Source organism: Cheilinus undulatus, linkage group 16 (assembly GCF_018320785.1).
Source record: "Cheilinus undulatus linkage group 16, ASM1832078v1, whole genome shotgun sequence".
In the NCBI taxonomy this organism is placed as follows: Eukaryota; Metazoa; Chordata; class Actinopteri; order Labriformes; family Labridae; genus Cheilinus; species Cheilinus undulatus.
The window spans coordinates 4,036,431-4,052,984 of NC_054880.1; the positions used below are offsets into that span (position 1 = coordinate 4,036,431).

Below are 16,554 nucleotides of genomic sequence, written 5' to 3' on the forward strand. Positions count from 1 at the left end.
CATGGAAGGCAGCCCCTGCTGAGTACAGTTAGCTATCTGGATGATCCAGCGGCATTTAGGAACGGAGAAATCCGAGAACATTGCTTCCAGACGACTTCTCTCATCCGTCTTTGACTCTTGGATGTTTATAAAATGTCTGGGTTTCAGGATCTTTCAGGTTTGTTTTTTCTTTCTTTTTATCTAAACTTGTTTAATGTCAAAGTTTCAGGGAGCTGAGCCTTGAGCTGACGTTAACAGAGGCACTTACTACATTTATAGCCTTAGCTAACTTCAGATAATATTACTTTGTTTTCTGAGCTTCACGGGTCTTTTCTGACTATATGATGACTATTCATTCCGTAGGATTTCTTATTATGAGTGCAACTATTCAAGTATATATGACGGGTGCTGGACCTTATTTGTTCGTACAGGCCACAACCTCGGCATGCTACCTGGCTAGTAGTCGTTAGCTGAGGGTTTGAAGTTGTTCATAGTTCACTACCAGATTAAATCAGAATAGAATATTATATGAATTTCTGTATTTCTATAGGTGAGGGTGGGAACAGAGATCAGCCCGTACATTGAAAGCTTTCAGCTCCCTCTTCACCACAATGGTCTGGTACAATGTCTGCAGTGCTGCCATCGCTGCACCAATCCACATGTCAGTCTGACCATCCATTCTACCCTCACTCATGAAAAAGACCCAGAGATATTTAACCTCCTATACTTGGGGCAGTCACACACTCTCCACCTGGAGGGAGCAATCCACCGTTTTACAGCTGAACCACTGTGAAAGTCTGTGATGAACACAAATATGTTACACCACTAATAGATTGGTTGATAGATACAGTAAATATCAATGAAATACCCTTACATTTCCCATAAACCTGAGGAAGCATGAACTTTTTAAAAGCAGAGTGATTTATTTAAATCATTTCTGAAATTAAAGGATGCTGCACCTGTGTTTTAAAACAGCCTTAAAAAAAACCTAAAAACCTTATCGGGAATCAACCAATCCTCTATTTTTGCAACTAAATATACAAAAATTTTCAATACAATACAAACAATGTATAAAGCTAAAACGACAGTTACCAGAAAGTATCCAGAAGTTGTTTATAATGAGAGACAGTCAATACAATCTGAGAGGAACATTTATTTTTCAAAAACCAAAGATACGCACAAATGTCAAATCTCATTGTTTGTCAGTTAGAGGGGTAAATTTGTGGAATTCTTCTTCTGAAATTATAAAAACATGCAGTACATTGGTAAGGCTAAAAAGACTGTATAAAAGTTGGTTGATTTTGAAATACACCATGGAAAATGTAAGTTAAAATGAATATGTTATTATGCATATATTGATTAATGAATATACTAATGAATGTAAACAACAATGCATCCGCATTGTTCTTGCTATGCACTTATTTCTGTGATGGTTATGTTTTTTGTAAAATAAGATGGGTAGGCTTTAATAAGCTTTACATCCTGCCTACACCCTTTCAGTTAGCTTGGAAATTTAGAAATTTCACCTTGATCCTGTAAATTGCTTTATTTGTGCAAGTGAACCGAAATAAACTTCTTTCATTCATTCATTCAATATTCTCTAATCAAAGTTTTATTTTTGTTTTTGTTAAAATATACAATCCATTTCCCTTATTGTGTGTTTCTGTTTTTTCTTTCCTGCAGAGGTCCAGCAGCCGTCAGTGAATTCAGAAGAGATCTCCACTGAGAAGCAGGAGAGGAACCCCAATTTGAACCAAGAAATAAGCAAGCCTCTGCAAATTAAAGAGGAACCAGAGGAAGAATGGAGCATTCAGGGGGGAAAGCACCTTCAAGGGCCAGAGGAGGATGATATTATCAAGTTCACTTTTGTTCCTGTCCCTGTGAAGAGTGAAGAAGAGGAGGAGAAACCTCAATACTCACAGCTTTATCAAAGCCAAACTGAACAGATGGAAACAGGAGCTGATGGAGAGCACTGTAGTAGAGTAGAGGTCGCCAGGTCCTATGATTCAGAGAGAGATTTACAACCAGAGACTGAGGTCAAGACTGAATACTCATCAGATCCTGGGACTGATGACAGCACTGACTGGAGGGAGGCAACAGAAAACCAGTCATGTTCAATCTCAGTGGGAACAATCCCCAAAGAGAGAGCAGAGACTGAGAAGAAATTGCATATTTGCTCTGAGTGTTGTAAAAGATTTACACACAAAAGCAAACTTATAAAACATATGAGAATTCACACAGGAGAGACACCCTTCAGCTGCTCTGAGTGTGGAAAAAGATTTAAATACAAATCTTCCCTTACAGACCATATGAGAAGTCACACAGAAGAGAAACCCTTTAGCTGCCCTGAGTGTGGAAAGAGATTTAAATATGAATCTTCCCTTACAAGTCACATGAAAACTCACACAGGACAAAAATCCTTCAGCTGCTCTGTGTGTGGGAAGAGATTTAAATTCCCACGTTACCTCACAAGACATATGAGAATTCACACAGGGGAGAAACCTTTTAGCTGCTCTGAGTGTGGTCAGAGATTTGCACAGGACTCTCAGCTTACAGGTCACATGAGAATTCACACAGGAGAGAAACCTTATGGCTGCTCTGAGTGTGGAAAAAGATTCAACCATCAAACACCTCTGAACAGACACAGGGCAGTTCATACCAGAGAAAAACCCTTTAACTGCTCTGAGTGTGGCCAGAAATTTACGCAAAAGGGAAGTTTGACAGAACACATGAGAATTCACACAGGAGAAAAACCTTTTGGCTGCTCTGAGTGTGGCAAACGATTTAATCACTGTTCCGATTTGACTAGACACAGAGTGGTTCATGCTAGAGAAAAGCCTTTCAGCTGCTCTGTGTGTGTTCAAAGATTTACCAGTAAAAGAAGTGTTACTTTACACATGAGACTTCACACAGGTGATAAACCATTGGGCTATTTGAGTATGGTCAGAAGTTTACCCAATTTGACTAAATGTGAAAATTCATAATGGCGACCCAACTGAGCTGCTTTGAGTATGACAAAATATTGAATTTAAAGTGTGGTCTGAGAGCTCATCTGGCAACTCAAAGAAAAGAGAAAGTATTCAGCTGCTCATATAATAACTCATCCAGTTTAAAGGTAACCTGACAGACCATATGGAGACAAACCCTTCAGTTGCCCTGAGTGTGGTAAAATATTTAACTAAAAAGTAAGTCTGACCAGGCTATAGAGAACCCAGAGAGAGAGAGAGATTATTTGGCTTTTATGTGTGTGACAAAAAATTTTCTGAATCTGACTTTACATGTGACTTTCTGAACCTGAGACTGACACCAGTGTTGTGTACCCTCTAAAAATTGTGAATTTATCTTAGTAATCTTATATAATACTACTGAGAGACCACTCTGAGTGTGGTAATACATTAAGTTGGAATTGTCTCTTGAAGATGCATAGCACAAAACAGAAAGAAATCGTGCTCAGACAAAATCTTTAAAATGTAATGCTTTTTACTGTTTCTGAAAACCACTGTTTGTTCAAATCTTTTGAGATAGAATGCACATCCAAATCCCAAAACCTCATTTTTGTCCTTTAGACTTCACATCACCAGACCTACTTCTGCTCAGAACCCACACACTGCAGAAAATACCAGAGCCTACAGTGTCAAATAGACATATTTTCAAAATATGTTCTAAACTAATAAATTCCTTGTGTTATAACATTGACATGATACACCTTTAGAAACTGTGAGCCAAAATATAAACACCGATAGAAAACATTTTGACATTGCCTTAAAATTCAGATTCTGTACTAATCCTCTTCCATATAGAATGCTGATACTTCAGAACTGGATTTAACAGCAGTGATTCTTTCTCTTAAAGCTCATAAAAACAGGGTCTGGTCCTCTGTTTGTTATAGTTTATAGAATATAACAATCCAATGCATCCACTTGAAATAATCAAAATCACTGTGAACAAATTTACAGACATTTCTAAAGGGAAGCATGAAGATACCACATCACAGCAGCAAAAACAAACAAACAAACAAACAAACAAACAAAAAAAAAAAACATGAAAAGAAAAGTTTTTTTTTTCTAAATTTCATACAAAATGCAGTCTGGTGCCCTATATCTGTAAGTATCAAACTGTTAACCAGAATTAGAGGGTTTCTTGATTCTCTACAGGTTGAAGATAAAATGACATACATGTTAGGACAACACAGAATCGTCTGTGTAGACGCTGCCAAATACATTTAATCCCGCCATAGCCTGAGGGACAACCAATCACTCTCTTCCCAACAAACACTGAATTTTATGTATTTTTACTTTTTATTTTTTCTTTATTTTTATTTATATTCTTTTTTAGCATTGTTGTTTTATCTAACAATCAGACTTACTTCATTATACATTGATTATGTGTGGAATTATTTAATATGCAAATGTATATTATGTGTAAATATTTAATGCATAACTATTTTTACACTGTTTTGGCAGTAACTGATCTGTTCATACCAATAAAGCCCATTGAAATTGAAACTGAAATTGAGAGATGAGCGCTGTTGTGTTTTATCTATTAATGTATGAGTATTTAAGACAAAAACAATGTATCTTATCTTTCTTTGGGTAATGCCTTGTATCAATGATCATGTGATACCATAAACATTTAGCGCATAAACACAGCCTCTCTTGAAGCCCTAATGTGCTGAAAATTAGAAGCATTTTTGCCATGAAATAATGATAAAACATCCGCAAATAAAATCGTGTGTAAGTAAGATCCTCGGTTTCAGTGCCAGCATAATGATCACATGCTATAAAATATATGATGTTTCTATTGTAAATATGGGCCGATCCGAAAATGATGTGTTAAGTATGTATTTAGGAAAGGATATTTGAAACTCTACCTTTATTCTGAAGACTTGAACAGTGTGCAGGAAGTTGCCATTATGTTTCCGGGTCCTGGAGGTCTCAGCCCGCCGAGCTGAGTTAGCTCGTTTAGAACATCCAGAGTCCTGAAGAGATGTCCTAGAAAAGTGTTCAGATTGGACTTTTCCCTTCCTCCTTTGACTCTTGGATATTTGCAAAATGTCCGGGTTTCAGGGACTTTCAGGTTTGTTTTCTTTCTTATTCTCTAAAAATGTTTACTGTTTCAGAGAGCTGATTCTGTAGCTAACGTTCACATCTACATGTAGCACATTTCCAGCCTTCGCTAAGTTCTGTTAAGAATATGAATCTGCTCCCTGAATTAGAAACCATTTGAAGACTACTAGATTACTCTTCTAACGTGATTCCTTTTTTGAGTGATATTTATGACGGTAGCTGGACCTTATTTGTTCGTGTGCCTCATAACCTCTGATGCTAAGTGGCTAGCCCCGTGTGTGTGTGTGTGAATAAAGACTGCGGTCAAGCCGGTCGTTACGGTAGATACCCGGAAACGGCCCAGAAGGAGATTCCGTAGAGTGTACCAATTTCCGTTTTTCAAAATAAAGCTGAGAGTATTACTATACAATAAAATGGATTGATCCCAGTGATGGTTTTCAGTCATAGTGTACATGCTCTTGGAGCTATTGAGCTGAAATGCTATTTTAAGATATTAGTATAAAATGTATGGACTACACACATCTTATTTAAAGAGGTGTGTCTGTATCGACCTGTGTTTTACTATGATCCAGCATTGATTTTGAGACATCAGGTCACATGTTAGTAGCCATTGGGCTAAAATATATGTGTGTGTGTTTAGTGCAGACTGCATTTATATTTAGAGGTATAAGAAATATGAAAACCAGAGGGCTGTCTATGGGTGAAAACAAGCAATTGTAAAGTTGAGAAAAGATGGAAAATAAATCTGAGCCATTGCACAAACATTGGCCATAGCCAGTACAACCATTTTGAATGTCCTGAAGAAGAAAGAAACCGCTGCTGTACTCAGTAACAGACATTGAACTGGCAGATGAAGGAAACAACAGCAGTTGCTGACAAAACATTGTGAGAGTAGTAAGGAAAGACCCCAAAACAACTGTTAGTGACATCAGCAACAACCTCTGGAGAGCAAGAGTGAAGGTATCAAGGTATCAGATCAGGCAATTTTACACTCCCCAGACTTCAAACTCCGCTCAAATACTGCTGCATTTATTGTACTGTATTTGGCTCAGGATGTATAAAACTGTTTTTACTCATATATTGTATTCAAATGTGGGTCATGCTCTGGTCCTACCAGTCTCCAGTCACAGGTTTAGCACGTACAAAAGCAGTGGTATCACCTGTTGTTTCTAAACTTCTTGCTTACAGTCATGGTTCATCAGAGCATCCATAGACACTCTTTACTTATTGTCACATGCCTCCATTTCTATTCTGTCTAATTTTCCATCTGTCGTCATTTTGGCTTGGCAAAATGGGCCTTGAGAAAATATAAATGTCAATATTCACTATTCAACATCTTGTTTTCTTAAATATAAAATCAGTTTCCCTTATTCATTCAATATTCACTAATCAAAGTTTTATTTTTGTTTTTGTTAAAATATACAAACAGTTTTCCTTATGGTGTGTTTCTGTTTTTTTTTCTTTCCTGCAGAGGTCCAGCAGCTGTCAGTGAGTACAGAAGAGATCTCCTCTGAGCAGCAGGAGAGGAGCTCCAGTTTGAACCAAGAAATAAGCAAGCCTCTGCAAATTAAAGAGGAACCAGAGGAAGAATGGAGCAGTCAGGAGGGAGAGCACCTTCAAGGGCCAGAGGAGGATGATATTATCAAGTTCACTTTTGTTCCTGTCCCTGTGAAGAGTGAAGAAGAGGAGGAGAAACCTCAATACTCACATCTTTATCAAAGCCAAACTGAACAGATGGAAACAGGAGCTGATGGAGAGCACTGTAGTAGAGTAGAGGCTGCCAGGTCCTATGATCCAGAGAGAGATTTACAACCAGAGACTGAGGTCAAGACTGAATACTCATCAGATCCTGGGACTGATGACAGCACTGACTGGAGGGAGGCAACAGAAAACCAGTCATGTTCAATCTCAGTGGGAAGAATCCCCAAAGAGAGAGCAGAGACTGAGAAGAAATTGCATATTTGCTCTGAGTGTTGTAAAAGATTTACACACAAAAGCAAACTTATAAAACATATGAGAATTCACACTGGAGAGACACCCTTCAGCTGCTCTGAGTGTGGAAAGAGTTTTAAATACAAATCTTCCCTTGTACAACATATGAGAATTCACACAGGAGAGAAACCCTTCAGCTGCACTGAGTGTGGCAAAAGATTTAAACAAAAACAGTCCCTTAAATCCCATATGAGAATTCACTCAGGAGAGAAACCAATTAGCTGCTCTGAGTGTGGTCGGAGATTTAGATATGAAACTTCCCTTACAGTTCATATGAGAATGCACACAGGAAACAAACCCTTCAACTGTTCTGAGTGTTGTAAAACATTTACACACGAAAGTAAACTTAGAAAACATATGCTAATTCACACAGGAGAGACGCCCTTTAGCTGCTCTGAGTGTGGAAAGAGATTTAGATATAAATGGTCCCTTACAACCCATATGAGAATTCATACAAGAGAGAAACCCATCAGCAAATCTGAGTGTAGAAAGAAATGTAGTGGTGAATCTTCCCTTACAGTTCATGGTAGAATTCACAAAGGAGAGAAAAACTTTAGCTGCACTGATTGTGGAAAAATATTTAGGAGTGAATCTTCCTTTACAGTTCATAAGAGAATTCACACAGGAGAGAAACCCTTCAGCTGCTCTGAGTGTGGCAAAAGATTTACATACAAAAGTAAACTTAAAAAACATAAAAGAATGCACACTGGAGAGACACCTTTCAGCTGCTCTGAATGTCAAAAAAGATTTAAATACAAATGGTCCCTTAAAGAACATATGAGAATTCACACAGGAGAGAAACCCTTTAGCTGCTCTGAGTGTGGAAAAAGTTTTCCCCAAAAATCACTTCTGACTAGACACAGCTCTGTTCATACCAGAGAAAAACCTTTTAGCTGCTCTGAGTGTGGTCGGAGATTTACACGAAAATTTAGTTTGACAGAACACATGAGGCTTCACACAGGAGAAAAACCTTTTGGCTGCTCTGAGTGTTGCAAACGATTCAACCATTGTTCTGATTTGAACAGACACAGGGTTGTTCATGCCAAAAAAACACCCCTCAGCTGTTCTGTGGTAGTCAGAGATTTACCATCAAACAAAGATTAACTTTACACAAAAGAATTCACCCAGTTGATGGCTTTTTGAGTATGATCAAAAATTGAACGAGATTAGATTTGACTAAATGTGAAAATTCATAGTTTCAGAATCAGCTGAGCTGCTTTGACTGTGACAAAGAAGCCCAGATCCAAAGACATTTACATTGAGAAACTGAGACCAATACTGAAGTCTTTTCTGAATCTTAGACTGACAATGTTGTCTACCCTCTAAAAAATGTGATTTTATGTCATACTACTGAGAGACCACTCTGAGTGTGATGATGATTGTACTTTATTTGCGTGTCATGCACAAAAAGTGTCCAACCATCATGGGTTTGTAAGACATTAGAAATACAATTCCAGTGTTTTACAAAAAGATAAATTCATAACAATTACGAAAGTTGCCTGATCTTCTCCCAGCTCAGTAGTAAACAATACATTCTGCCTTTTCTCCCAGGCTTTGTAGATAAAATCTGCTGTAGCAAAAGTTCCTTTTCTGAAACAGAACTCAATTTTTTCATAGTCATCAAACCAGAAAAAGTCAGAATTAATCAAGGACATTTTCCTGAAAATTAAATCCCTTAAGTCATCATAAATTGGATGAAAATGAATCTCGTTCTCAGTTTTACCAGAGTTACATAACAAACACACTGTCTCCCTCTGGAATGGCATTAAACCTGCCAGTCTCTATGGCTAGAGGTAAAGTTCCTGAGCGCAACCGTCTACATAATGATCTCTGTTTTCTTGTATACACTACAATACATTAATTTGAAATTTTGTCTAGAAGAAGCACAAAACCAAACACAAAAAAACGTGCTGAGATAAAATATTTCATTTTAATGCTGATGATTTCAGAATGTGTTATACTATTTTTTGACTAATAATGTTTGTTGAAATCTTTTGCGATAAAAAGCACCTGCAAATGACAAAACCTCCCCTTGGTCCTTCAGTCTTCACATTATTAGACCAACTTCTGCTCAGACACTGCAACAATACCAGATCCTATAGTGTCAAATAGAAATGTGTTCCACATCTACATCAAAATAATGAATTCCTTCTTTTGTAACGTAAACTGCTAGACTTTTAGAAACTGTGAGTGCGAATATGATGAAACAAATAGAAAAAGATAACATTTCAATCCTTTATATTCAGATGTCATTTCTAAATCATGCTCTCCCTTTTCTGTTGTTAAAAATGCATGTTATGTGTTAATGTCTTTGATAACTTCAGATGAGACGTAGAATTTTTTATCTTTAGAGTCATGATGTCTGAAATAATTGTTGAGTGCTGTTTTTGCTATAAGATATTTACTTTTCTTTGGAAATAAACATGTATTTTTAAGTTTCTATTAGTTTTACTTTTATGTTACATACAGTGCATTCAGGAAGTATTCAAACACCTTCACCTTTTTCAGTTTATGTTGCAGCCTGATGCTACAGTTTATTTTTTTCTCAAGCTACACTCAGTACCCTGTAATGACAAAATTGAAACAAAATTTAAGACATTGTTGCAAACTTATGGAAAATAAGTATCTGAACATATCTGAACATTTACAACAACACTTGAAATTTAGCTCAGGTGCCACCCATTTGTCTCAAAATTTGCTGAGATTTGCTTAATCAGAGAGTCCACCTGTGGTATATTGAAGTGGTTGCTAACAACTTTTTGTGCTTTTGTAACTACTGCAACTACAATTTGATTTTGTCAAGTTCATATAAACCAAGAAAATCATCAGTACGAGAGTCAACAGTTATTCACTCGGGACGGATGCTGCGGGAACACTTGTGTAAAACAAATGTGAAGTTTCAAGGTTCATATTGACAAAAATAAGATAAAATAAGTCAAATACATCTATAATACAAGAGGGAAGAGCTTTGTATAAGAGTAAAGGGATATACAATTTACACATCATAAATAAATTCATGAATATTTTGAGAGAAGGGTGGTTGTAAATCAATTCTCTCAGTCAGTGGAAAAGTCTTTCAGACTGTCCAACAGTTTGAGTACAATTTTAGACTTCATGACATGCAAAGACTATAGGTATAACAGGAATTAATTCAAAAAAGATTTAAAAATTGTGTATGAAAAATTAGCCAGACATAGAATTACATTTATAGAGAGTTCATCTTTTTTTTTTTTTTTTTTAGTACAATACCAAATACAACATTTTCTTCTGTGATAGATTGAAAGGATGGGATTTTTTGTTTGATCCATCTATGGATATCTATCCAAAACTTATTATATTACATAAGAAGAACAAGTGGTTTATAGATTCAGTGTCATTTTTTTCAGAATGAGCATATATTATCATCTTCAATGTTGGACATTTGAAACTCCACCCTTATTCTAAAGAGTAGAAGCTTGCACAGGAAGTGGTCATTTTGTTTCCGGGTATTCAAGGCTATATCGCGCCAAGCTCGGTTAGCGTGTTTAGAACATCCAGCGTCCTGAGAGTGTAGGGATATCATAAAAGGTGTTCAGATTTGACTTTTTTCTTCCTTTTTGACTCTTGGATGTTTGTGAAATGTCCGGGTTTCAGGGACTCTCAGGTTTGTTTTCTTTCTTCTTCTCCAAACTTATTTATTATGTTTCAGAGAGCTAATCCTGAAGCTAACGTTCACATCCACGTGTAGCACATTTTTAGCATTAACTAACTTCTGATAAGAATATTACTTTCTTCTCCGAATTCGACAACCATTTTATAACAACAGTTACTTGTCTAATGTGATTTCTTATTTTTAGTGATATTAATGACGGTAGCTGGACCTTATTTGTTCGTGTATGCCATGACCACGGCAGCTAACTAGCTAGCCCTCTTTGTTGTGGGTGATGACGTCAGACATGGAGGAATTCTGGAGATGTTTCACGTTCAGGTCTAGCTTTAACCCTCAGGCATCACTTTAATTTACTACCCTTTAAAGCCGTTAAGGACAAAAACGTCCACTTCCAAAAATCTGCCTTAAAAACTTAACAGATTAATATTTTTCTGCTTTTTTTTCATAAATCTCTTAAACAACTTCAGCTTTGCTCAAAACTACCAAACATTCAATCATTTTGAGGATTTTAACCCTTTTAATGTCAGTTTAATTACTTAAATTCAATGTTGTTTTTTAATGAAAAAACGTGGAAAAAAAATTGATATCTTCCTTAAACCAGATGTTGTATGGCTTGGGCATCATTTCTAAATCCAGTTTGGATATATCAGTGATTAGCCAAAATATTGACTTTGATGCATTTTTAGTTTTTGTCTAGCATCCAATTTAAAATTTACTACCCTTTCGAGCCATTAAGGATAAAAACGTCCACTTCCAAAAACTTTAAATGCCAGTTTTATCACAGGATGAGCTTTTTTTTTCTAAAAAAAAAACAAAACAAAAAAACACACAAAAGTAATTATTTTCAAGATAACTAATGTTGGGGGGTTGTTAAATCCGTCCTGGATATGTCAGTGATTAGCCAAAATTAGGGGTGCACCGATTGCAATTTTCTGGCCGATCACATCTTTGAAAAGCCTGACCTGTCAATTCCGCTTTTGGCTGATACCCTTTTTTTTTTTTTACTGACAGCATACACCTTCAATGTTCCAATCCTATTTTATTGAAAAACATTGAACAATACCCGTGAAACAATACAAACTTGTTTTTTTTTTAACTGCACATGAGGTAGTTCCCCTAAATATAAATGAGAAGTTTAGAGCATTGCTGTCCAAACTACTAAATTATATCAGTTCCTTTAGTCTTTTATTTTTCACATTTTAGTAGGTAGAGGTAGATAAGATGGGTGGATAAGATCAGTTCCATTTGTAAGTATCGGCCGATCAGCAATCCCTTAAAATTAAGGAAATCGGCGCCGGTCAGTAGGCGCACCCCTAGCCAAAATATTGACTTTGATGCATTATTAGTTTTTGTGTAGCATCGGATATTTTACTACCCTTTCGAGTTACATGTGAACAAAAACGTCCCATTGGCTCCCATTCAAACCACATTTTTTTTATCTCAGAGCCATTGCATGATATTATCATGCATTCTGTAATGTTATGGTTTCATATTTAAGAAAAATAGTCAAATTTGTCATTTTTACTGTTCATCACAAAAATCATCCATCTCCCCATTATAGGCCTATGCATGAAAAGTCTGTCATTTCATTAGTTTTTGTGCTTGTGTTATTGAGCTTAGTAGGCTATTTCAAGATAGTGTTTGTATGTGTGGATGATTTTAAAATGATGGAATGTTTGGTAGTTTTGAGCACGGCTTAAGTTGTTGAAGAGATTTATGCAACAAAAGCAGAAAAAATATTAATCTGTTATGGTTTTAGAGCAGTTTTTTGGAAGTGGACATTTTTGTCCTTAATGGCTCTAAAGGGAATTTGTTTCACAGTGTTCCCCTGACCTATCAGAGCATTTGAAATTTGAATTTAAAAAAACTAGAAAGAAACTTTGTTGCAAAAGCTTAGATCATATGCACTAACACTTCTAAAATGGTGAACAGAGAAAGAGGAAAAAATTTCCCAAATGGACAAAAATGTCCCAAGTGATACCTGAGGGTTAATACGTTTACCCTGTGCATTGAACTTATCCCTATTGAAGTGTATGTAAGTTACATTTTAGCTACATTTGATAGCAGTTTGAATTTGCAGCTGTGCTGAGTATGTGCATTGCGCCCATGAAAAGATGCCAGTCTTCTCTGCAACGCAGTATATTTTGCTGATGCCTTTGACTCTTGATTTGAGCTTCTGGTACTCCCAGCCGCTGACAGTTAGTTGCCTGATTGGCAATTTCAGTGCAGAGACTAGTGAGATGAAATTCTGACAGTGCTCACCCCTACAGTGTGGGGTTTATCAGAGACTACCTCCAGAATTTGGGAGTGGAGAGGATGGAATGGCCGGTCAGCGGTCCTGACCTCGACCCCACTGAGCCCTTGTTGGATCAGCTTGGGCGTGCTGCTGGAGCCAGAGTGACCAACACAAACACATCAACATTGACTGACCTGTGGAAAATACTCTTTGAAGAATGGGATGCCACACCACAGCCATTGTGACCAGGCTGGTGACCAGCATGAGGAGGTTCCAGGCTGTTGTGGCTGTGTATGGTTCGTCCACACGCTTCTGAGGCTCCTGTTAGGTTAAAACATGAGTACATTGTTAAGTGTCTTGTTCCAGATTTCAGTCATCCAATTCACCAAACAACACCGTCCAAGAGTCAATGTCAGAATACACTGTTTGGCATTGGCAGAAAGATTTGGCAAATTTTTCATGGGTGTGTAACCCAGATACTCAGCTCTACTGCTCATCCCACTAATGTATGTTCCCTATGATAGTGGCAGCATTTTAAAGGGAAATAAACAGGATTTCCAATAGTGTAAGATGTATTGTCAAGAAACATTGTTACAATAATTAAATAAGCCACTAAACACAAATTTCTTTACTTTTTGTGGTAAGTATGAAAAGGCAATAATGCAGACCTTGAGTCTTTAATAACATTTGAACTGTTGCTACAAAGTTGTAAGCATAAAATAGTTAAATATTGCTGCATTTAATATATTGTATTTGGCTCATGATATATTGAGCTTTTCTATTCATAAATTGTATGCAAACATGTGTCAGGCTATCATCCTACCAGTCTCCAGTCACAGGTTTTGCACCTACAAAAACAGTGGTATCACCTGTTGTTTCTAAAGTGTTTGATACTTCACTGACAGTCATGGTTCATCAGAGGATCCATAGACACCCTTTACTTGTTGTCATATTTCTATCAGCGTCTTCTTTTCCATCTGTGGCAGTTTTGAACATTTTTGTATTTGGCTAAATGGGCCTTGTAAAATTATTAATGTCAATATTCACTATTCAACACCTTTTTTTCTTAAATATAAAATCGGTTTTCCTAATTGTGTGTTTCTGTGTTCTAGTTTTTCTTGTGGCAGTCCAGCAAATTATTATCCAGCGGAGTACAGAAGAGATCTCCTCTGAGACGCAGGAGAGGAGCTCCAGTTTGAACCAAGAAAAAAGCAAGCCTCTACACATTAAAGAGGAGCCACAGGAAAAAACGAGCAGTCAGGGGAGAGAGCAGCTTCAAGGGCCAAAGGGAGATGATATTATCAACTTCACTTCTGTTCCTGTCCCTGTGAAGAGTGAAGATGATGAGGAGAAACCTCAGTCCTCACAGCTTCATCACATAAAACATGAGGCCACCAGGTACTTTGATCCAGAGAGAAATTTACAACCAGAGACTGAGGTCAAGACTGAACACTCAACTAATCCTGGGACTGATGACGGCACTGCTTGGAGGAAGGCAACAGAACACCAGTCAGGGTCAAGCTCAGTGGGAAAAATCCCCAAAGAGAGAGCAAAGACTGAGAAGAAATTGCTTATCTGCTCTGAGTGTGGTAAAACATTTACAGACAAAAGCAAACTTACACACCATATGAAAAGTCACACTGGAGAGACACCCTTCAGCTGTTCTGAGTGTGGAAAGAGATTAAAATACAAATGGTCCCTGAAACAACATATGCAAATTCACACAGGAGAAAAGCCCTTCAGCTGTTCTGAGTGTGGGAAGAAATTTAAACTCAAAAGCACCCTTAAAAACCATACCAGAAGTCACACAGGAGAGAAGCCCTTCCACTGCTCTGAGTGTGGAAAAAGATTTACAAATAAGCACAATCTTAAAGCTCACTTGAGAATTCACACAGGAGAGAAACGTTTTGGATGCTCTGAGTGTGGCAAAGCATTTTACAATCTGTCACGTTTGATCAAACACAAAGCAGTTCATCTAGAAGAGAAACCCTTTAGCTGCTCTGAGTGTGGTCAGAGATTTACACATAATGGAACTTTGACAGCTCACATGAGAATTCACACAGGAGTTAAAGCTTTTGTCTGCTCTGAGTGTGGCAAAAGATTTCTTGAACGAAAAACTTTAGAAGCACACAGGGTAGTTCACACCAGAGAAAAGCCATTCTGCTGCTTAGAGTGTGGTATGAGATTTACACAAAAGGGAAGTGTGGCTAGACATATGAAACTCACACACATAGATTCTTTTGCTGCTACTTCTGTGACAAAACATTAACTGAGAGATGTAATCTGACTTGAAGGAAAAAAGTTATGTTGTCTTGAGTTTGATGAAATATTTTGTAAGGTTATCTGATAGAATGTGAGAATTCTCATGAAAGAGAAACTCTTCAGCTGTTCTTAGTGTGATGAATTGTGGCTCATCATACAGGATCAAAAACAGCCAGAAGTGCAAATCCAAAGACATTTTCATCGCGACACTGAAATCAATACCAAAGGCTTTCGTGAACCTGAGACTGACATCAGCATTGTGCACCTCTTAAAAAATGTGAATTTCTTTCAGTGATTATATAAAACACTACTGAGAGACCACTCTGGGTGTGGTATTACATTAAGTTAGAATTGTGTCTTGAAGAATCACAAAACCAAAGAGAAATAACCCATGTCAGAATGTTTTAGATCGTTATTCTGTTATTTGTTCTGTTTACAATGATTGTTAAAATCTTTAGAGATAAAAAGCACCTGAAAACCACAACACCTTCCCTTTGTCTTTCATTCTTCATATTACTAGACCAACTTCTGCTCAGACACTGCAAAAATACCGGATGCTATAGTGTCAAATGGAAATGTAAAAATAATGAATTCCTTCTTTGTAACATATACTGCTAGACTTTTAGAAACAGTGAGTCAGAATATGATGAAAGAAATAGAAAAAGATTAAAATGTAATCCTTTATATTCAGCTGTCATTTATAAATCAAGCTCTGCATTTTCTGTTTTAAAAAAATCATGTTATATGTTCTTAATGTCTTTCATAAGTTGTAATTATAATAATATAACTGTACTGATGTTAGAACTGAATCAGAGAAGACATAGATTTATTTTTTGCTCACAACTCGGACACAGCAAAGATACCAGAGGCTACAGTGTCAAATAGACATGTTTTCCAAAACTTTACCAAACTAATGGATTCCTTGTGTTGTATCTTTTTGAATTCAGATATCTTTTAACAGCCACGGTCTCCCCTTTTTGTGTAACAACTGTTGTTAAAAATGCATTTCATGTAATCTTAATGTCTTGGACAATTTCTCTTCCAAGAGCTGGTGTCCCAGCCATCATGAGCAATCAGTGTAGAAGGTTCTTCATAAGAGAGGTAACCAGGAACCTGATGGTCACTCTGACTGAGCTCCAGAGATCCTGTGTGGAGATGGGACAAAGTCCCGGAGGGACAGAAATCACTGCAGCCCTCCGCTGATCTGAGCAGAGTGGCTAGACAGGATACTCCCCTCAGTGCAAAACACATGAAACCCTGCTTGGCTTTCATTCGAAGTTTTTTTGTTTTGTTAATTCCTTGTGAGCTTTCATGCGACGACGATGAGAAACATTTTTGTTTTTCAAATTTTGAATTTTGAAATCAGAAAA

At 37.1% G+C, this 16,554-nt stretch overlaps 3 protein-coding genes across 3 annotated transcripts; all 3 read left to right on the top strand.

Moving 5' to 3' along the window:
- Nucleotides 1–19: 19 nt before the first annotated feature.
- LOC121523967 (oocyte zinc finger protein XlCOF6.1-like) lies at nt 20–4,449 on the top strand. Its single transcript, XM_041809080.1, has 2 exons — nt 20–157; nt 1,663–4,449. The coding sequence occupies exons 1-2, from the start codon at nt 133–135 to the stop codon at nt 2,961–2,963; spliced, it is 1,326 nt and encodes a 441-aa protein (XP_041665014.1). The 5' UTR covers nt 20–132; the 3' UTR covers nt 2,964–4,449.
- Nucleotides 4,450–4,935: 486 nt separating this feature from the next.
- Nucleotides 4,936–9,333, top strand: LOC121523965 (gastrula zinc finger protein XlCGF57.1-like). The gene is made up of 2 exons (XM_041809078.1): nt 4,936–5,055; nt 6,517–9,333. The coding sequence occupies exons 1-2, from the start codon at nt 5,031–5,033 to the stop codon at nt 8,139–8,141; spliced, it is 1,650 nt and encodes a 549-aa protein (XP_041665012.1). The 5' UTR covers nt 4,936–5,030; the 3' UTR covers nt 8,142–9,333.
- A 1,212-nt stretch (nt 9,334–10,545) lies between these two features.
- On the top strand, nt 10,546–15,657 carry LOC121523969 (gastrula zinc finger protein XlCGF52.1-like). Its single transcript, XM_041809082.1, has 2 exons — nt 10,546–10,680; nt 14,035–15,657. The coding sequence occupies exons 1-2, from the start codon at nt 10,656–10,658 to the stop codon at nt 15,189–15,191; spliced, it is 1,182 nt and encodes a 393-aa protein (XP_041665016.1). The 5' UTR covers nt 10,546–10,655; the 3' UTR covers nt 15,192–15,657.
- The last annotated feature ends 897 nt before the right edge of the window (nt 15,658–16,554 follow it).

Coding starts and splice junctions, on each gene's coding strand:
- LOC121523969 (XM_041809082.1), top strand. CDS start 10,656: ATGTCCGGGTTTCAGGGACTCTCAG. Junction 10,681..14,034: donor CGGGTTTCAGGGACTCTCAG/GTTTGTTTTCTT, acceptor TCTGTGTTCTAG/TTTTTCTTGTGGCAGTCCAG.
- LOC121523965 (XM_041809078.1), top strand. CDS start 5,031: ATGTCCGGGTTTCAGGGACTTTCAG. Junction 5,056..6,516: donor CGGGTTTCAGGGACTTTCAG/GTTTGTTTTCTT, acceptor TCTTTCCTGCAG/AGGTCCAGCAGCTGTCAGTG.
- LOC121523967 (XM_041809080.1), top strand. CDS start 133: ATGTCTGGGTTTCAGGATCTTTCAG. Junction 158..1,662: donor TGGGTTTCAGGATCTTTCAG/GTTTGTTTTTTC, acceptor TCTTTCCTGCAG/AGGTCCAGCAGCCGTCAGTG.